The 19,908-nt window shown below is 36.7% G+C and overlaps 2 protein-coding genes across 2 annotated transcripts; both read left to right on the top strand.

Annotated features, from left to right (window-relative positions):
- Positions 1-475: 475 nt before the first annotated feature.
- Positions 476-15,437, top strand: LOC113039632 (laminin subunit alpha-3-like). Its single transcript, XM_026197593.1, has 31 exons — positions 476-775; positions 1,448-1,558; positions 1,661-1,776; positions 2,366-2,446; positions 2,995-3,089; positions 3,618-3,671; positions 3,786-3,937; positions 4,787-4,897; positions 5,316-5,427; positions 6,715-6,882; positions 6,973-7,166; positions 7,257-7,373; positions 8,046-8,200; positions 8,344-8,485; positions 9,224-9,323; positions 9,434-9,550; positions 9,975-10,145; positions 10,238-10,380; positions 11,009-11,191; positions 11,306-11,454; positions 12,020-12,182; positions 12,297-12,424; positions 12,614-12,770; positions 12,869-12,979; positions 13,071-13,213; positions 13,802-13,919; positions 14,020-14,157; positions 14,425-14,555; positions 14,836-14,967; positions 15,103-15,210; positions 15,305-15,437. The coding sequence occupies exons 1-30, from the start codon at positions 548-550 to the stop codon at positions 15,194-15,196; spliced, it is 4,014 nt and encodes a 1,337-aa protein (XP_026053378.1). The 5' UTR covers positions 476-547; the 3' UTR covers positions 15,197-15,210; positions 15,305-15,437.
- Positions 15,438-16,899: 1,462 nt separating this feature from the next.
- On the top strand, positions 16,900-19,402 carry LOC113111204 (gastrula zinc finger protein XlCGF49.1). The gene is made up of 2 exons (XM_026275751.1): positions 16,900-17,024; positions 18,047-19,402. Exon 2 carries the CDS (start codon positions 18,052-18,054, stop codon positions 18,673-18,675), a length of 624 nt encoding a protein of 207 aa, XP_026131536.1. The 5' UTR covers positions 16,900-17,024; positions 18,047-18,051; the 3' UTR covers positions 18,676-19,402.
- Positions 19,403-19,908: the final 506 nt, after the last annotated feature.

Genomic DNA, 19,908 nt, shown 5'->3' with positions numbered 1-19,908 from the left:
AATCGAGTTAAAAGTCGTAGTTAATGATTTGTTAATAACCAGAATTGGACCTTAAAATAAAGTATAACCAAAAATGATGATCAAATCAATGGTGGAACTATTGTTAAAAGAGCAATTCTCACTATTAACAAACTATTAATTATAACTTTTGTCTCAACAAACTCCTAATTTGCTGCTTATTAAAAGTTAGTGAGGTTGCTGTTAGTGATTAAATTGTCTAAAATATGGTCATGCAGAATAAGGCTTTAATATGTGCTTTATAAGTAGTAATAAACAGTCAATGTGCTGGTAATATTCATGCTAATAAACAAAGTTAAAAGTGAGAATTGGTCTCTAAAGTGTCAGCAAATGAACTATTGGTGATGTAGTGTTAAAGTGCTCGGGTCTTGCAGTGCATGTCTACAGCTCGTCGTGACTCAGTTTCCTGGTTGATCTGCGGTCGTGCGTCTGTGACTGATTCACCAGTGAGTGCTCGTCTGGGGCGTTTCCTCCCTCTTTAAGAAGAGTACCTGAGCTCCACACAGGTTATTTCAGACGGATCGAGCGGATGGGAATGACAGGATCAGCGGTTTGGAGGAGTGCAGCACTGAGGGCCCTTGTGTTCGGGGTCCTGCTAGTGCTGGTTTGTGCAGGACCCAGACCTGAACACAGGAGCACACAGCATCAGAGAGATCAGGCTCAGACTCAGAGAGGTCAGAGCGATGGACAGCGCGTTCACTTCCCTTCTCTTCATGACACACAGCGCGTCCAGATCCCTTCAGTGGACGATGCACAGGTAAAGAGAGATATTCCATGCATTTGTGTGGGTTATTATTGAAATGTGATGGTGGATGGATTGAGTTTTTGTTTAGTTGTCACTCAGAAATTGCTTGTCGTTTCGCAATTAATTCCATAATTGACAAGTAACACATTGAAATGTGTAATTTTGAACTATATATGAAATGGTAATTACATGTAAATTGTACTATTTACAATTCTTAAATCACTTTTTATAGTAAATATTCTTGTTTTGTACAAAGTGTAGATTGTGATTAATACTTCTTACCTTTTAATTTAGACCTCTAGAGTACCAAAGTCATGATTTAAAATATATGCCGTTTTCTTTCTGTCAAATATGTTCATATGTGGGTTAATAATGTGTTTATTTTTTATTTTTTATGATGATAACTATGTTTTATATTGAACTTGAACTCAAATTAAAATGAAAATGGATATAAAAATCTAAATAAAGTGATAAAAAATAATAAAAAACCATAATAGTATCTCAATAATACTCAAATAACACTGTATTACATTTGCACATTTTTTCATCAGTTCAGTTAAGCATTTCATATGTTTTGTGTTTTTCTCACTCACTCACTATTATTATTATTATTGTGTGTGTGTGTGTGTGTGTGTGTGATGAGTTAACTGACTGATTTAACCAGCCCCTGTTGTCTGTGGTCAGGGGTGTCCTGCTGGTCACTATCTGGACAGAAGCGGTGCGTTTGCTCGTTGTGTTCGCTGCTCCTGTAACGGCTTCTCGAACGAGTGTGAGGAAAACACCGGCCGATGTCTGGTAATAATGCGCTCTGTCTCTAGTATCGCAGCATGGATCTGTTGCCTGTGCACACATTCATTCTTCTGCTTCACTGAGTAACTCAAATGCTGTGTTGAACAGAACTGCCGGGACAACAGAGCAGGGGATCAGTGTGAGCGCTGCAGAGACGGCTTTTACTCAGACGCAGCGCACAGATGCAGCGCGTGCCCGTGTCCTCTCAGCAACCACGCCAACAAGTAAGACTCGCATCTGTGATGGAAAAAGATACGACTGTTTGGAGACGAGAGACACTGCTGGCAAACATTTTGATATTTATGGCTTAGATTTATTGATATTGAGTGACACCGAAGTGAAGACTGGAGTAATGATGCTGAAAATACAGCTTTAGATTACAGGAATAAATTACAGTAAATTAACAGATATTCACAAAGAAAACAGTCATTTTAATAATATTTCACAATATTTACTGTATTTTGATCAAATGATGTAGCCTTGATGAGCTGAAGTGACATAGAAATATTATTATTATATATTTTTTCTTTTTCTGATTTATGGAGTGATAAAAAGATTAATCCAAAATCTCCTCTGTCCTATATCCCCAAAATTGCATATTCAAACATATCATTTCAGACAACTTGTAATTCAATAATAATAATAATAATAATAATAATAATAATATATAGTTCTTAAAGTAATCATCAGCTGGCGAAGTCAGTTGATATCCATTAGTTAAATGAATGTTGTGCCTCCTGTTCATTTATTTTAATTTACCTAACACAATCAGATTGATGTTGTTAAGTGATGGTGTGGCGTCTCTTTCTGCAGCTTTGCATTGGGCTGCACTGAAACCGATGGCAGACTTCTGTGTCTGTGTAAAGACGGTTACACCGGTGAAAGATGCGAGCGGTGAGTGATTCACTTTCCCAAAACTGATCTTTCTATCAAATATCATACACTGCAGTATTTGTGTAAAAGCTCACTTACACTGACAAAAGCTTTCACTGGGGCGGTAACTGTTCCAAAGGCACACCCTAAAGTGTACATATTAGTGCCTAAAAGGTGCAAAAGTGAAAAGGCGCGGTAACAGCTTTTGTACCTTTTTTTTCTGAGAGTGTGTGTAATCTGTGACTTCACATCCCTGCTCAAAAGACAAGCTTAGACCAACATTCATTTCAAGCTTGTCCAGGCTTGTTCGTGCTGATCAGGGTCTGGACAACCAGAATGTGTTTTCTGCTGAAGCTGGATGTTCAGTTTTTGAGTGAACATTGACCGAACGATGCACAACTAATGCTCTGTTCACTCAAAAACTGAGGTGCATTGGTTCAGATCAGTGAGGAATATGATCACTCGGTTGTTTTAACTGAAAAAAGAAAAAAGTCTGAATCCAAGAGTTTAATAATATAGCAAAACAAGAGATTCACAGGTGGTTTTGAAAAGGCTTGTTTGACCCTCAGATGTGCTCCGGGATATTACGGTGATCCTCTGGTCTCTGGTGGACGCTGTCGTCTGTGCATCTGTCCTGGGAGCCTGTGTGACTCCAAGACTGGAGGTGTGTGTGTGTGTGTGTGTGTGTGTGTGTGTGTTATATAGCGCTTCATCATGGCTGAACGGCACATTTCATCTCAAAATGATAGTATTGCAAAAAAAATAAAAATAAAAAATAAAAATAATTAAAAACATCATAATGCATTTGGACGTTTTGTTTTTGAGGATTTATTTTGTAATAGTCCTAGCATTTTTTAATGACTAGTTATTTATTTATTTATTTTTACATAAAAAACAAAACAAAAACAGGAATAATTTAATATCATACTCTTTGTACAATAATGAACATTTTTGAATGTGAATAAATTATAAATAAAAATTATGATAGATAGATAGATAGATAGATAGATAGATAGATAGATAGATAGATAGATAGATAGATAGATAGATGCATTTTTTGAAGACACAAATAATATTGAGATTTTCTGTTTTTAATTTCTAATTTCTGTCTGAAGTCAATATGAATGTTGCAAAGGAGGATTGAAATAATCTTGAATAAGTTCACTCACAGCATGTCTTGTGTCGTTCACAGTGTGCAGGAATTCTCTGGAGCTCCAGGACACAGACACAGAAGAGCAGTGTGAAGGTAGAGGGTTTCACACACACCCCAGGCTTACACTCTTTGTGTTCAGTTCCCTTTTGCTGACTTGTGCTGTGCTATTTTGTAACGGTGTGTGTGTGTGTTTTTTTTTTTTTTCAGAGTGTGATAACTGTGCACAGACATTACTGACTGGTCTGGAGAAGCTTGATATTGAGCTGAGAAGAATTAAAGATCAGCTGGATCTGGACTCTCTCAGACCTTCATCAAAAGAGCATCTGAGGAAGCTTGAAGAAGCCATCGCTGCCACAACGGTATTCCTTCATCTCCTTCTGTAGTTTCCTTGATTTCTCCTGACTTATTCCTCAATATTCTGTCCTGAGAAAGGAATTTTTTTTTTTTTTGTATTGACATTGTAAGTAATATGATGGAAAGTAAAAGTTATAACTGCACATAGAGCAAGTGAGACCATGTTAGGGTCTATTACACACACACACACACACAGTTCTGTTATTAAGGGCTGTTGCATGAAATCAGTGGGTGGTTCGAAATAACATAGCGTTTATCATTTACATTAGAATCCACATCAGGTCTCTCATCAGCATAATGCACAGAAAGTGCTTTGAAAAAGCTTTGCCGGCTGTGCTTGTGTGGAGTCTGGAACATTCTGTGAGCAATTTGGTGATTCAGCTAAATGTACAGACATGACTGAACACTCACAGCACCTGAAAGGGGTTTTCAACCACTAAGCCTTAAAAAAAAACACACACAAAAAAAAAAACTTTTATATGCAAGTGTAGTCAGCAAAGGTTTCCTTTACTGTAATAAAATAAATGTACGCATGTCTTGTATTTACATTTCATAAACGCGATCCATTGACAAAAATATAATTTTTGTAATTTTTTATTTATTTTTTATTATTTGTATTTTTTTTTTTAAGAAAAAAGACTTACATTTAGTCTTTTGTGTGTGTGTGTGTGTGTGTGTGTCGGTCAGTGATGTGTGTGTGTGTGTCTGTTTGATATTTTCATAATGCAATGATAATAACGACCCAAACATTACTAAGGGACCCTTTTTTTGTAAATGCTGACTTCAAATGTTTTAAGAACATTCTTCAAAAAAATCTGATTGAGCTCTTTATACTCATGATGTTTTTCTTTCAGAACCTGGTGAACACATTCAGCTCGACCGTCAACAGTCAGGTGCCTAACGTTAACCAGCTGGGACAAGATGTTACTAATCTGGACCAAGATATGGACAGTCTAAAAGAACAGGTACTAGAAGATCATTTTTCTGAAAACTAAAAAAAAAAAAAACATGCAGATTCATGCAGAAATGTGTTTATAATCAAGCGAGAAATCCCATACATCAATGAATATTTTATTTCAAATATATTTCATAATATACAAAAAAAGGCAAAAATTTAATATGTCTAAAATATATTAAAATATATTTATGTAAATATATTTTCTTATTTTTAATATATAATAATATTAATAATAATAATAATAATAATCTTTGAAGCATTAAAAACTAAATAAAGCACCGAAATATTTCAGTCCAAGAAAATATATTCACATTTCACATTTGAAGAGAAATTATCATCAAGAAACATTTTGTTTATCCGAGATCTCTCTGTTTTCATTACTCTTGCTGGAGATCAAATAATTCATCGAGCTGTTGTATGTCCAGGTCAGGAAGCAATCCGAGGATTCACAAAAGACCCTTTCTAACGCTGAAAACAGCCACCAAAGAGCAAAAGATCTGGACACAGAGACACAGAACCTCCTCAGAAAAATACAAGGTAAAAACACACACAGATTTGGGGTTTGTATTAATAATAATGCATTGCCTGTAATTGTGTGGTAGTGTGCAGTGAATGAGGACAGACACGCTTGGTAGAGGTGCTCATTAAATTGTACAGCATTTTTGTTAATAAGTCTTCTCAGAAAAGAAGCTATAAAGCAGTCACCCTTTAACATGCTACTAATGTGTACTTTTAAAGTACTAATATGAGTAAATAAGGTACTAAGATGCCGTGGGTTTGTCAGGCTGGGTTAGCAGTGCTGCTTCTGTGTGCTGTGTTGATAAATGTGTGCAGGTGTGGTGTTTTCTCACTGCTGAGGATCAGGGTGACTGTAAAGCAGGCCTGTCCTGACAGATCCTGTGAACAATCACATAATACACTGACCTGAGCTGAATGAATGAGCCACTGTTCCAAACGGACAAGATTTATTTCATCCCTCGTAACACATTCAGGTTATTTTGACCAAAAAAAAAAAAAAAAACTTAGTTTTTAGTAAAGGAACAAACTTGGCAAATTCGCAAAACCCTCCAAATGCACACTATTTATTTATTTGTTCAGTCAATTATGAATTTATTTTTAATTTTTTCTTCAATGATACACTTTTTGTGTTGAGGTCATTTTCGCCTCTAGTATGGAGCACCATTAGTGCCAAAAACACATTTTCCATGAAGTTATATTAATGTGTGTGTGTGTGTGTGTGTGTGTGTGTGTGTGTATATACTGAGCCTTTTCCCCATTTCTCACACACTTTTGGGACTGAATTTTATTGATGAACATGATTATGTATGCCCATTGATGAACCATTGCTGCATGAAAAATGTTTCACTTTTAACATCTGAAAGTGAAAGTTAATGCAAGTAAAATCATTTAATGAAATAAATGTAATTTATTTTGTTTTACATTTGGTAATATTTGTTGTTTTGCTAGAAATAAATATGTAGGTTTCGTACATTTGGACTGTTTTCAATTAATCACCAGTTCATAAATTCAATTGAATTTAATTAACGTACATTTATTCCACTGGGGTTTATTATGGTTTATGTGTAATTTGAATGTTCTCTCTTTTTTAATAACTTAAAAAAGACCTAAATGCAGTAATAACATGGCAATAACACAGTAATGTTCAAAATTCATAACATTCACTCATTAATAAGCAACTTCTCATCAACTTCTCAACAACGTTCTGAATGATACTATGCTATTACCGTGATATTACTGCATTTACCCCTTTATTAGATGTAATAATGAGTATTGAATGATATATGTACTGTATTTGTTCTTCAGAGCTCCTGAAGCAGCTGATGGACTCAAACAGCAGTGGATCAGCTCTGGCCAACGCAGATTTAGCCAAACTCCTGGAACAGTCTGAGAACATGGTGAAGGAGATGGAGAAGAGGAGCTTCAACGCGCAGAAAGATGCAGCCAGAAAAGAGCAAGCTGAAGCAAACAAATGTACATTTACTCTTGATTCAGCCTGTGCATGTCCAACACGTAATCATTACCGGCCATTGCAGTTTTATCACATTTATGTTTTCATTGCAGTTTTAGAGAATGTCAAAACTATCATAAAGCAGTGCGATGAGAATGAAGCGGCGTCGAGGCGTGTTGACGATCTACTGAGCAGCTATGAGACCAAGCTGAAAGAGTTAGAGGATTTGCTCAGACAGGCGGATAATATGGTGAAGAAAACCAGCAAACAGAACGACATCAACGCTGAAGGCCTTAAAGATATTCTGGTAAGAATCAAGAACGGTACAATCCTCACAGCACAAAAAACACATAGCAAGAGAAACTGTACATTAGATGTTGTTGTTGTTGTTTTTCAGAAACGAGTGAAAGATCTGGAGCGTGAGCGAGACCTCGTCCAGGATCAGATCGCTCTTGCTGTGAAACAGCTGAAAGACACTGAGGACGTCCTGAATATGTTCAATGACAGTAAAGAGGTAAACCTTCAGAAACACATAGACACAAAAATATTCCCAAAATAATAAACGATATTTAGCATATATGAAGGCAGACTGTGTAGGCATGCAATTCCCACATAATGCCACAATAAATGTATTAATTGTCCTAAACACTTTTCATTATATATGATTATTTATTATTATAATATATTTATATAAGAAATCATTATATTTTGTTAAGATTTTGATTAGATTTTACATTTATATTTTCTGCTTTTATGTTCATTTTAGTTAAAGTGTTAGTAATTTTGTGTTTTTGTCATTTATGTCTAAATAGTTTTCATTCATTTTTATTTCAGTTTTAGTTTAAACTAGATGAAAATGAGTAGCCTGCCTTGGTAACTAGCTGAAATAAAATTTGTATATTTATATATAACTTTATTTTGGTTATTTATTTTATTTCAAGTAATGAAACAATCTAATTTGGGGAGAAATATGACCCAGACATTTCCTCATAATAGTTACCCCAGTATTGTACTTAATGTTTGAGCAATATGAATTTTTATTCATGCAATATTTATAATTAATACTATTTGATCGCTTATGCATTAACTTGCTTTTCTAACTTACTGTGTGGAAGCAGTTACAGATCAGTTATGTGATGACAGTATGATGATTTCATTGGTGACAAATCCTCTCATGATCCCACAGGAATACGAACAGCTTGCAGCGCAGCTCAGCGGAGCAAAGACCGAACTCAAGGATAAAGTCCAAACCATCTCACACGCCGCAGCCAAAGAGAAGATCGTGAAACAGGCAGAAAAACACGCAGAAAACATGCACAAACTGGCCAAAGAGCTGCAAGAGTAAGACACTTACACACCTGTGTGTTTTTCCCACGTTGTGTCGCTTTCACTTCGATTTCCATCTCATATTTGTTTTTTCCCCCAGAGGGAAGAGAGTATGCCGTTGATGTGTATCATATAAGTGCTGTTTTTGTCCTGGACAGGGCTGTACAGAATGTGAGTGGGCGCTCTGGTGTGCAGACCGCTCTCTCTGGGATAGAGGCGTACAAAAACATCACCGACGCTGTCAACGCTGCAGAGGAGGCGGCGAAGAAGGCCAAAGAGGCGGCTGACAAAGCACTCAATGTAGGAGACCTCGCCAAACATGCTTGAATATCACAGTTAGGATACATGCAGCGGTCCTGGAAAATGAGCATCATTGAACTGGATGACAAAATCAAACCATATAGCATTTATTTTAAGACATGCCTGGAAAAAGTTAATTAATTATTAGCAAAATTGTACAGAGTTTTTATTTTTTATTATTTTTTTATTTTTATTTTTTTTATATAAAATCAAGCTCAAATTTGAAACACAACTTGTTTAGACTTGTAGTTTTGATTTTCATGCAGTTTTACCTTAACTCAGTTAACTTTAAAGTTAATCAATCAAATCAAATCAAAACTACAAGTCTAAACAAGTTGTGTTTCAAATTTGAGCTTGATATTATAAAAAGTCGGGATTAAAAAAAAAAATTGGGTTTATTTTTTTATTATTTTTATTTAATTTGAATATGGACATTTAATTTTCAGGTCTATGCTTAAAAAGTAAATGGTGGAAATTAAATGGATCATAACTACTGTATAAATACAATTTAGTACAATACAATTGCCTAAAAATTTAAAATTGTAAAGAAAAATATATAATCTAAATGTAGTACTAAACTACATATAGTAAATTAATGTCAGCGTATTAAATAAATAAATTGATTGGTTATTGGTCACTTGAGGGTTAAATATGACTTTGAATTTTTAAACACTTTTTTGGAGTCAGTGTATGATGCCAAACAAACAGTTGTTGGTTATTTATTTATTTATTTTTCAGGATGTCAGTGAAGGGGACTTGATCAACAGGGCAACAAATCTGAAAAATGATGGCAATAACCTACTTAAAGATGCCACAGATGCAACTAAAGATCTTAAAGGTTTGTATGAATTTAAAACGAAAACTCTACAAAAATCAATCTACATACTGAATCTGATTTTCTATCATAAGTCATTTGTTATTTAAACACTGTTATTCTGTCTTTCCCAGGAGCAACCAAAGAGCTCAAAAATCAGAAGGAATGCCTGCGAGATGCTGAAGAGAAGAAGAAAGCTCTAGAAAAGGAGCTGCTCTCTGTCCAGGAGGGTATGAAAGGAATTCAGAGAGGTGAGAAAAGAGCACTGCTTGACATATAGTATGAGTCTAAGTACAAAACAAGCCTATGCTATACAAACGACAAGTGCTGACATGTTCGATTTCCATATGGAGGATTGTTTCTGATGCATTTGCTTCTATTGTGTTCCCTCAATTAGGCAACGTAATAGTAAATCGAGGGAACGCAACAGTAATCGTGTGCACGTTTTAGTACATTGAGGGAACGAATTAGTAAATCGCGCTCACAATTTATTTATTTTTTCTTGCATGTCATTTGCAGGGCTCCGTAGTTTATTACACACATTAATAAAAAATATCTTTCTTTTTGGTTGTCTTGATGGTGAGTAAATGATGACAGATTGAACTTTTTTTGGCTGAACTGTCCCTTTAAGACATGGATATGTTTGAAAACATGCTTTGTTCTGTCTGATCATAGATGACATCGGTAACATTATCGACGCGGCTAAGAGAGCAGCAGCGGAAGCCGATCGCACAACGAGTGACACAATGAACCAACTAAACGACATCAAAGCAGAAGTTACCAAGATCTCCGTTACTCCGTCTGTCTCTAACATCGACAGTGTTCTCGATGATGTGGAACTGACCGGTAAGTGCTGCCCTGTTGTTATTAATCTGATTCTTCAACTAGTTCCTCTGTAACTTTATTCTCTTTCTTTCTCTGTTCTTTCCATCTGACAGTCAAAAATGTGAGCGGCTCCATCCCATCCCTGCTGGATAAAATAAAAGAGATCAATTCTCAGATCAGCGCCGGGAACAACGTGTCTGATAATATTAAAGAGATAAAGGAGCTGATCGAGCAAGCGCGAGACGCTGCTAACAGAGTAAGATTCATTTGATATATTCTACACTCTAAATTCAATCCAGTGAAATAGTACATTGAAAATAAAGTGTCCCTGCTGAAGTCTAAAGCGACATTACATTTTTCAAACAGATCTCAATTTAGAAAATCATCTAAAATATGAGTAGAAATAATTGTCACAGGATATACGGATTGAAATAAAGATGCTGTCAGGTTTTTGTCTTATGCCTTTTAAAAGTGAATGCATTTATAAATGCATTTATTTAATCTAAAACAGTTAAAACAGAGTTGAATCTCCCTTAAAGACACTCTCAAGATGTTCAAAAGTTTCAATCCTCTGCTGAACTCAAAAGAAGATATTTTGGAGAATATTGTTAACCAAACAGTTAATAATAAACCTCACTGACATCCATAGTATTTATTTATTTTTGTCATACTGTGGAAGTCAAAAGGTACTTATATTTTCTATTTAAGTACTTATATGTACACTTTAGATACTAATGCATACTTTCAAGTTACTGATATGCACCTTTTTGGGGTAATTAAGGTACAAAGGTGTACTTTTTGAAAAGGTTACGCCCCAGTGACAGCTTTTGTACCTTTTTTTTCTGAGAGGTTAGTTCTCTTCTTAATGTTTCGATCTCTTGCAGATTGTTGTGCCTATGAAATTCACGGGTAAAGGACATGTAGAGCTGCGTCCTCCGCAAGATTTGGACGACCTGCGTGCGTACACTGCTCTCACCCTGTCGCTCCAGAGACCCGAGAGACCCGGCCGGCGGCGCCGCCAGATCAGGGATGACAATCTGTTCGTGATGTACCTCGGAAACAAAGACGTGAGTGTGATTTTACTGTGCATCAACTTCAAATCATTCAAATCTTTTCAGGCCAGCTCAGGTAGGGTCATTTTAGCTTGAGCCTCCTAATGCATTCGTTAAATGTTCTCACAGGCATCCGGAGACTACATCGGCATGGCTCTTCGCAATAACATCCTGCATGTCATTTATAAACTCAAAGGAGAGGAGTACGATATTGAGGCATCAAGCATCACTGAGTCCTCATCTGATATGGCTTTCTTCGACAAAATCGACCTGTACAGGTATAGTAACATGCATTAAAAAAATAATAATAATTTAGGCAGAAACAGTTTGGTTTGAATCCCAGCGTTTCTCCATTACTCCCTGGAAGCTGTGTGGTGTTCCTGGCAATAAAATGAAAAATGACATTTCCTCAGTATTGCATAGAAAGTGTGTTCAATTAGATGCAGTGAAAGTGGAGTTGATTGCAGTATTTTTATTTCTTTCTGATTGTGAATCTGTTTGTTAGTGTCTCCTACAGCATCTGTAAAGAATTACCTATGCATTAATCTCTTTCCAAACCATTTCCAATATAACCCTAATATATAATATTTCCAATATAAATGCATGATGTCTTAACATTATGCAATTTTTTTTTTTAAATATCAGCTGTGTTTTGTCACAAATAGTTGTGGCTAATATATATATATATATATATATATATATATATATATATATATATTTTTTTTTTTTTTTTTTTTCTTATGCTCAAACTAAAACAGTGACGCATTTTGGTTACTAATAGTGTCAAATTGCATTATATTTTATCCACTATATGTGCCATTTTTCCCTCCATATGTCATCTAGAATTTATCAAGATGCACAAGTTATTCAAACAAAGCAGTTCACGTCGATCAATCCGAAGCAGGCGCAGCTGACAGAAAACCTGGGTGAACTGACACGAAACCTGCTGGATCTCAGTCCAGATAAAGTGGTCTTCTATGTAGGAGGTTATCCGGATGACTTCACGGTAAATATGAACTGTGTGTGTGTGTGTGTGTGTGTGTAATGATGTCTCTTTAATTCTCTGTGCATTTTTAAATACATATTGGTTTTTAAAAAAGAGCATTTCTCTCTCTTTTAGCCACCGACCTCTCTCAGATATGGCAAATACAACGGCTGCATTGAGTTTTCCACCTTCAATGACAAGTTCATCAGTCTGTACAACTTCAAGAACGCTGTTGATATTAACTTAGAAACCCCTTGTAAGAGGTAAGCTCTCAGCTTGTGAATGGTGAGATGCTGATGCACTAATAAGTGAGAATACAGTATATTCACAGTGTAACCAATAATCACAATGCATGTACATATTCAGAATAGTTTTAAAGATCACATTCAGCATGAATGGAAAACTAGACTGTGCATTGTGACAACATACTGTTCCTGTTTCTGTTTGCTCAGACAAATCCCACTGTCGATCTCAGACTCGGATTACTATGAAGGCACCGGTTACGCCAAAGTCCTGCTTGAAAGATTCCCCAACTATCTGTCCATCAATCAGAAAGTGGAAACGAGAGCTAGGGATGCTCTTCTGCTGTATTTAGGAGACGAGGAGGATGTAAGAATTTGTTCTTACCTATTGAGCTTTTTCTGATGTGCCTTTTTATTTTTATTTTTTTTGAGATTTTCATCCTTGTTTTCTTCATTCCCTATCAGGACTTTTTCTACAGCGTCTCTCTTGAGAAAGGTAACGTTGTTCTGCGTGGCCAAAACAAAATGAATATTTTGGAGCCCGTCAGAAGTCAGGAGGAAGCAAGCCTTTCTCCGGTAAGGAAGAGCCAAGATGACTTTCTTCTTTAAGATGTTGTACATAGTCATGTCAGTCTCAATTAAATCACACTCTTTCATTTGCACTCAGGCAACAGATGTGAAAGTTTTGATAACTGCAGGAAGAGAGTTTAAAGTCCGAGTAGGGAACATTGAGGTCAAGAGGACGGACGTCATTCCACAAATGTTCAAGCACTTCTACGTCGGCGGGATTCCCAACTCTTTGCGTGAAAGGTCCGTGTCTTAATGTCTTCCCTTTGCAGTGATCATGAACTGCATTTTTATCTGCATAATTTATAATGTTCTCTGAGGTCTGCTTACAATATTAGCAAGAGTTTTACGTCATAAAAACATCAGAATTGAGAAGTAACAGGCTCTTTTCTGTCTTGTTTTTGAGCCTTTCTGCAGAACTCCCCATTCAAGACTCTGAATTGAACAGTTTTGAACAGTTTTGCATATTAAAACAATAGTTGGACACTGCTGTGATGTACTCTTTTTTGGGCCCCAGGAAGACTAGCAACCGCATTGTGGAAGCTAATGGGGATCCAAATAAATAAACAAATAAACTCTACAATCAACATGGGTCATTTGGGATAAAAACATATACATTCACAGTAGCCCTCATATCAAACAATCAGGAGCAGATGATGCAGTAGTGATTACGTTTAAGTGTTGTGGCATTGGACGTAATATAATCAGATTCAGCACCCTGACAGTCAGTGTTGGGGAACATTTATTTTAAAAGGAATGAATTACAATATTGTGTTACTGTCTAAAAAAAATTGTATGATGGTTTATTCATTCTCAATGACTTTATTATAGATACAACATCACTATCCCGGCTCTGAAAGGCTGTGTGAAAATCGGCACGGCCGGCGGCTCCACCCCGAGCGTTAGAGAGAAAGTGGGCATTGGCAGAGGATGCACTAATGAGCTACAGGTAATCCAGCTAATCTTTCATTGATTACATGTAAAGGTAACATGCTAGCTTGGTTTCTTCAGCATTCACACACTGAAACATCCATCCTGCTCTTTTCCAGATGGTAAGGAGAGCTGAATTCAGCCTCGGCAGCGCACTGGAGAAACTCCATGAGGACTTCAGCTTGGACGATGTCGGTCTTTCTCTGGGCTTCAGAAGTACAAAACCAGACGGCATCCTGCTGCAGAACAGCAAAAATGTGCGGATCTCTTCCACAGATGCACACACTATACGGCCAAATGCATGCGCACTCTCTTCTGATTAGAGGGGTTGTCTGTTCAAGTAATTTTTGAGGAAAACTCTGGAATGCTAAGAGCTTGATTCTCATGTGGATATATAAAAATGTTCAGAAGTGACAGATCTAAAGCCTTCTGTTTTAAACAAAATAATCCTGGATCACACTGTGGTTTTATAGAAAACTTGCATATCACGTCTCATATTTCTCACTGTGGTTTCTCTGTGGCAGGGTAAAGACATGGAGCTCTCCATGGAGAACGGATATGTGCTCCTCAAATCCCAAGGCAGCGTCTGGAAATCTACCCAGCAGTACCAGGATGGAGAATGGCATTATCTCACTGTTTCTGGTCAAGGCCAGCGGTAAGATTCATTTGAAACTGTTATATATTTTTGCCTGATTGCAGTTATTAATATGATTCGACAAAACACAATATGATTAGAACTGTAACATTTGCATTTTGTAACGTTCACGTTTGGTAAAAATAATAATTAAAAACAAGTTATAGCCAAAGGTGCTCATTGAATTAAACACATTTTTAAAAAAATACTCCATATAATTATAAATATAGACTCATGTAATTTTAAGCATTTGAAGTTTTCCAAATTTTTCCTTTCTTACTGATGCTTACCTTTGTTTTAGCATCGAACTTCGAATCGATGAAGAAGATGTTGGCCAGAGAGTGACGGGCTCTTCATCTAGACTGTATTCATCCAGTGTAATCCTGGGAAAAGACAACTTTAAGGGCTGCATCTCCAACCTTTATCTGAGGAGGTCATTATTTGCAACAACTTTCCATCTCTCCACTAGCTTAAATGCCCTCATATACCTATATTTACAATGTCTCTGGGTTTATAGCAGTGAAAGTGTGTGTGGTGTCAGCTCATGTGTGTGTTTGTGTGTTTGCAGACCTGATTCTCTTTACAGAGCGGAGGATCTGAGCGCTTACTCTTCCACAGGAGATGTGTTGTTGAACACATGCAGCACCACACGCAATATCTAGCAGCACAGCTATCGGTAGGTTGCTTTAATATCACGATTAAAACAACATGACAACATTGTGTTTTGATTGAACAGCAAACTCAGTCTGTTTTGTGTTCTTTGCTTCCAGAGGCGAGGAGTATCTGACGCAGACATTTTACATGGAGATCTTTGGAAGAAATGCTGTAAAGCATTACTAACTCACTCTACCCAGCTGATGCATTATATGTTTAATTTACATAATTAAAGATGTTTTCATTGCACATCTGTGGTAGTTTTCATTTCATGGTCACATTAGAGATATAACAAGTGCATTGTAAAACAAAATTCTGCTGTTTAATTGAGCTCATCTACATTGATTGTTTGCCTGCACTTTTCCACCACGATTCATTAAATTTACATTTATGCATTTAGCAAGACGCTTTTATCCGAAGCGATTTACAGTGCATATAATTTATTATTATTTGTTTTTTAGATTATGCATTGTGTTTAATATATATATATTTTTTGGTGATGAAATGCAATAAAATTGTAAACATGGAATAAAACGCCTTTGTATTGCTATGGCTCACTAAACATAATTGTATGTAGACAATGCTATGTTTTAACCACACATATTTTTTGTCATATATAGATTAATATTTGGCTGCTACAAGTTAAAGTGCACTAAATATTTTATGGATTTTTTACAAACTCATCAGCCAATTTATTAAGTAAACTTGTTCAAATACATATTGTCATTAATACAAATATCTATATAATAATGGGCAAAATAATGTGAGTTAAGTGACTAGATGGCAGAAACTGCTGATCCATTATAATAAAAGTTTTGACTATTAACTAATTGTTTACTAGCATGCGTATTGCTAGCATATCTGCTAAATACACATATGCAAATGTAGCATACTGGCTGTTTATTAGTACTCATGAAGCACACATTCTGCTTTACCATATTCTACATCCCTAATCCTAACCAATACCTAAACTTAACAACGAACTAACTACCCAGATAGCACACGTCTGCAAGAGGTCTGCAAGATCACATCATCTGGAAAGCATCTATACAAACATCTTATATCTTTAGGAAGTCAGTTTTACGTATATTCTTAATCATAAACATCTTAAAGACATCTTCTAAATGTCTATTTGACATCTGATAGGAAAAATTCTATAGATTTATTATAGACGTCTCTGCGATGTACGAGTGCTATCAGTGATAACTATTAATAGCACACCACAGAGACGTCAAATAGATGTTTAGAAGATGTCTTTAAGATGTTTATGATTTAGAATGTCTATCAGATGCTTTCAAGATGAAGCGATCTTACCGACCTCTTGCAGATGTGCATGTGCTTTCTAGGCTAGGACTTTATTGAGGCAAAAGTCATAGTTAATAATGAGAACTGAACCTTAAAAAAAAGTATGACCTATATTTTCAACCGGGTGAGAGTATGCCTTCAAGAGTGCATTCATTCATTCATTGCACACGTTTTGCTGTGTCCTCGTTGCATTTCCAGGGTTTAACCAGCAGATATCCTCATCGAAACATCAAACCACTGCGTGCTTTAATTCACGAGTTGAAAGGTTCCGAGGCGCCTAAAGGCTGTAGGTGGCGGTAATGCGCTGAACTGCGTTCAGACTGACGGTCCTCACGAGAGAAGCAGCAGGTGTGTGTGTGTGTGTGTGTGTGTGTCATAGGTGTGTGTGTGTGTGTGTGTGTGTGTGTGTGTGTGTGTGCGTGTGTGCGTGCGTGTGTGTGTGTGTAGCTCCATCTGGCTCGACCTCTGCTCTCCGTTGTGTTTTCTGAGCGAGAACAGCTCTGGACGGCGAGGAGGAAAGCAAGCCCCTAGGTAACTAAACTGCAGTCTTCTTCACAGTATTGCTATGCAATAGTAGCAGTTTAAAGTTACTGATACAAGTATTTAGAGAGTGTTATCAGCATCATTTCTAATCTGACCATCTTCTGACCCATAGTTCATGTGCAATGGCAAGTCCATTAGTGCCAAATCATAATGCATAAAACCACAAACATATATATATATATATATATATACATACTGAACGTGTTTGTGGTTTTATGCATTATGATTTGGCACTAATGGACTTGCCATTGCACATGAACTATGGGTCAGAAGATGGTATATATATATATATATATATATATATATATATATATATATATATATATATATATATATATATATATATATTCATTAGTTTTACAGTCGTCTTTTTCCCTTCGAAAAAAAAAAAAAAAAACTTTCAAATAAGACTAGATGTCAAAAGAGAAGTAATCTTGATTTGTTTTATGCAAGTAATGCATTACTTTCAAATGAACAAGGGACGGCTTATTCATTTCACCCTTTGGTCTTTACGGTTGCAAAAAAAAAAAAAAAAAAAAAAAAAAAGCAAATATAAAGCAAGTCCAGCACGTGACAAAAAGAAGTGTAAAATTAATGTAATGATTACTTACTTTCCATAAATAGTAACTATATAATCACAATTAGTTCCTTTTTCTTGTAGACAGGCATGATTATACTGTACTTTTATGATTATAATGACTATTATGTATTATTTTTTGTCACATTACTTCTGTACACCTACATAAATCATAATAGATTTAAAAAAATATATATATATTTTTTTCTTAATGTTTTGGCCTGTGAAAACTGAGCATTTTTGTGATTTGATATAGCTAGCATGCGGTACCCATAAATAACTGTAGTTATGCTGGCACTGTTGTGCCTCTTGTTCACATTCTTACTACTTTCCTGAAAGCATGACAGTGAATTTGTTCAGAGATATCTTTCTTTAGACCAACATCTATGGTTCTTGAATTATTTTTCTTCAGTTTAATATAATTTAATTTCAGACCTGATGGAAGTGAAAGAAGAAAGTGAAGAACTAACTGAAGTGCATCAGTATCATGATCAAAAAACAACTTGCAGAACAGGAACCGGCTCTTTCATCTGTCTTCAGTGTGGGAAGAGTTTCACCAAGAAAGCTCACCTGAAGGATCACATACGCATCCACACCGGAGAGAGACCTTTCAGGTGCATTCAGTGCGGGAAGGATTTCATACAGAAAACAAACCTGAAGGAGCACTTGAGAATCCACACTGGAGAGAAACCCTTCACGTGCCAGCAGTGTGGAAAGAGCTTTACGCAAACAGGCCAGCTGAGAAACCACATCAAAACTCACTCTGGCCAACCTCCTTTCATCTGCTTACAGTGCGGGAACAGTTTTGTGCACAAAGGCACCCTTAAGGCTCACATACGGATCCACACTGGAGAACGATTGTTCATGTGCCCTCACTGTGGGAAGAGTTTCACACGGAAAGACATCTTGAAGAATCACCTGCGCATTCATTCTGGAGAAAAGCCTTTCTTCTGCCTTCAGTGCGGGAAGAGTTTCACCAAAGCAGAGTATCTCCGGATCCATCAGCAGCACTCTCATTCCCAAGAACGACCGTTCGACTGCCGTCAGTGTGGGAATTATTAGGGCTCCTGACTGCACCACTGTTATTGTTCTTTGACTCACTAGATAGTGTGAAAACTAGTGCATTGTGATTTTTTTTATTAGAGGGTGACCGATGTATCAGTTTTACCGATTAATCGGCACCGATAGTGGATTGCTAGAACAATCGGTTATCGGCAAAAATCCATGCCGATACTTTCTCGGGTTGTGTCCGTTGCTGGAGCGGCTGACCAGGCTCTGTTCTCAATATACAGTGTGAGAGCGGCCTCTAGTGGCTGAAATCACAGACAGCACGTGTTGTTTGATTAGACACATGACGCTGCACGCTGAACAGAGCGAGAATCTTCAGAACCTGACTTAAATACAGCTGACAGATAAAAAAAAAAAAAAAAAAAAAACTGTTTTAGACCGATGCTCGAGTTGAATGCAACGCGTCCGGAGTGTGTGTGAAACCGGTGAGTTCTCCTAGCGGCTCTTTTATTTTGATTAGATATTTATTAAGTGTTCAAGGATAGAAGCAGTTAAAGTGTGAGAGTATACATTGTGCTGGTATAATTGTAGGGCCCTATGTTTTTCGGGATGCAGAAAATGCGGATGGAATCGCGGAATCCATTCATAAAAACAGAATTCTCAGTTTAACACGGAATGACACTCGCGGTGATTTCAGCATCTGTACATAGCCTACTACTACTACTACTACAACTTCTGCTAAAATGAGACTATGGAGCCAAAAGAGTCTCAATCAAGATAAATGCACACACTACATTAACATATGCACACATAGGATTCATACATGCACACACATGATTCATAAATACACACACAGGATACACAAATGCGCACAAAATTCACAAATGCACACACAAAATTTAAAAAGCACAGAAAATTCTCACATGCATACAAAATTCTGAAATTCACACAAAATTCAGAAATACACACAAAATTCAGAAATGCAAACAACATTTACAAATGCACTAAAGATTCACAAATGCACAGGACAAGATTCAGAAATGTATTTCTGATGCACACACACATATATCTTGATTTACAAACTGCTTGCGGTCTGTGAACTTCACTGCATTTGTGTGTGAATTTTGAGACTCCCCTGTTTACTTATAAGCCAATCAGCGAACGACTCACTTTCCTCAGCGGACGACTCACTTACCTCACGCAGCCGGCGAATCACTTTGCGCAGCAGGAGACTCACTTTCCGCAGCCAGAGAGTCACTTTCCTCTCGCAGCGAACGACTCACTTTC

Source organism: Carassius auratus, chromosome 2 (assembly GCF_003368295.1).
Source record: "Carassius auratus strain Wakin chromosome 2, ASM336829v1, whole genome shotgun sequence".
Taxonomy (NCBI): Eukaryota; Metazoa; Chordata; class Actinopteri; order Cypriniformes; family Cyprinidae; genus Carassius; species Carassius auratus.
This window is presented reverse-complemented; position numbering and strand designations above follow the sequence as displayed.

What these genes read in the sequence shown, in the direction of transcription:
- LOC113039632 (XM_026197593.1), top strand. Translation starts at nt 548, where the DNA reads ATGGGAATGACAGGATCAGCGGTTTGGAGGAGTGCAGCACTGAGGGCC. An exon ending in TGCAACTAAAGATCTTAAAG is followed by an intron (nt 9,324 to 9,433) that starts GTTTGTATGAAT and finishes TGTCTTTCCCAG; the next exon opens with GAGCAACCAAAGAGCTCAAA. An exon ending in CGCGAGACGCTGCTAACAGA is followed by an intron (nt 10,381 to 11,008) that starts GTAAGATTCATT and finishes GATCTCTTGCAG; the next exon opens with ATTGTTGTGCCTATGAAATT.
- LOC113111204 (XM_026275751.1), top strand. Translation starts at nt 18,052, where the DNA reads ATGGAAGTGAAAGAAGAAAGTGAAGAACTAACTGAAGTGCATCAGTAT.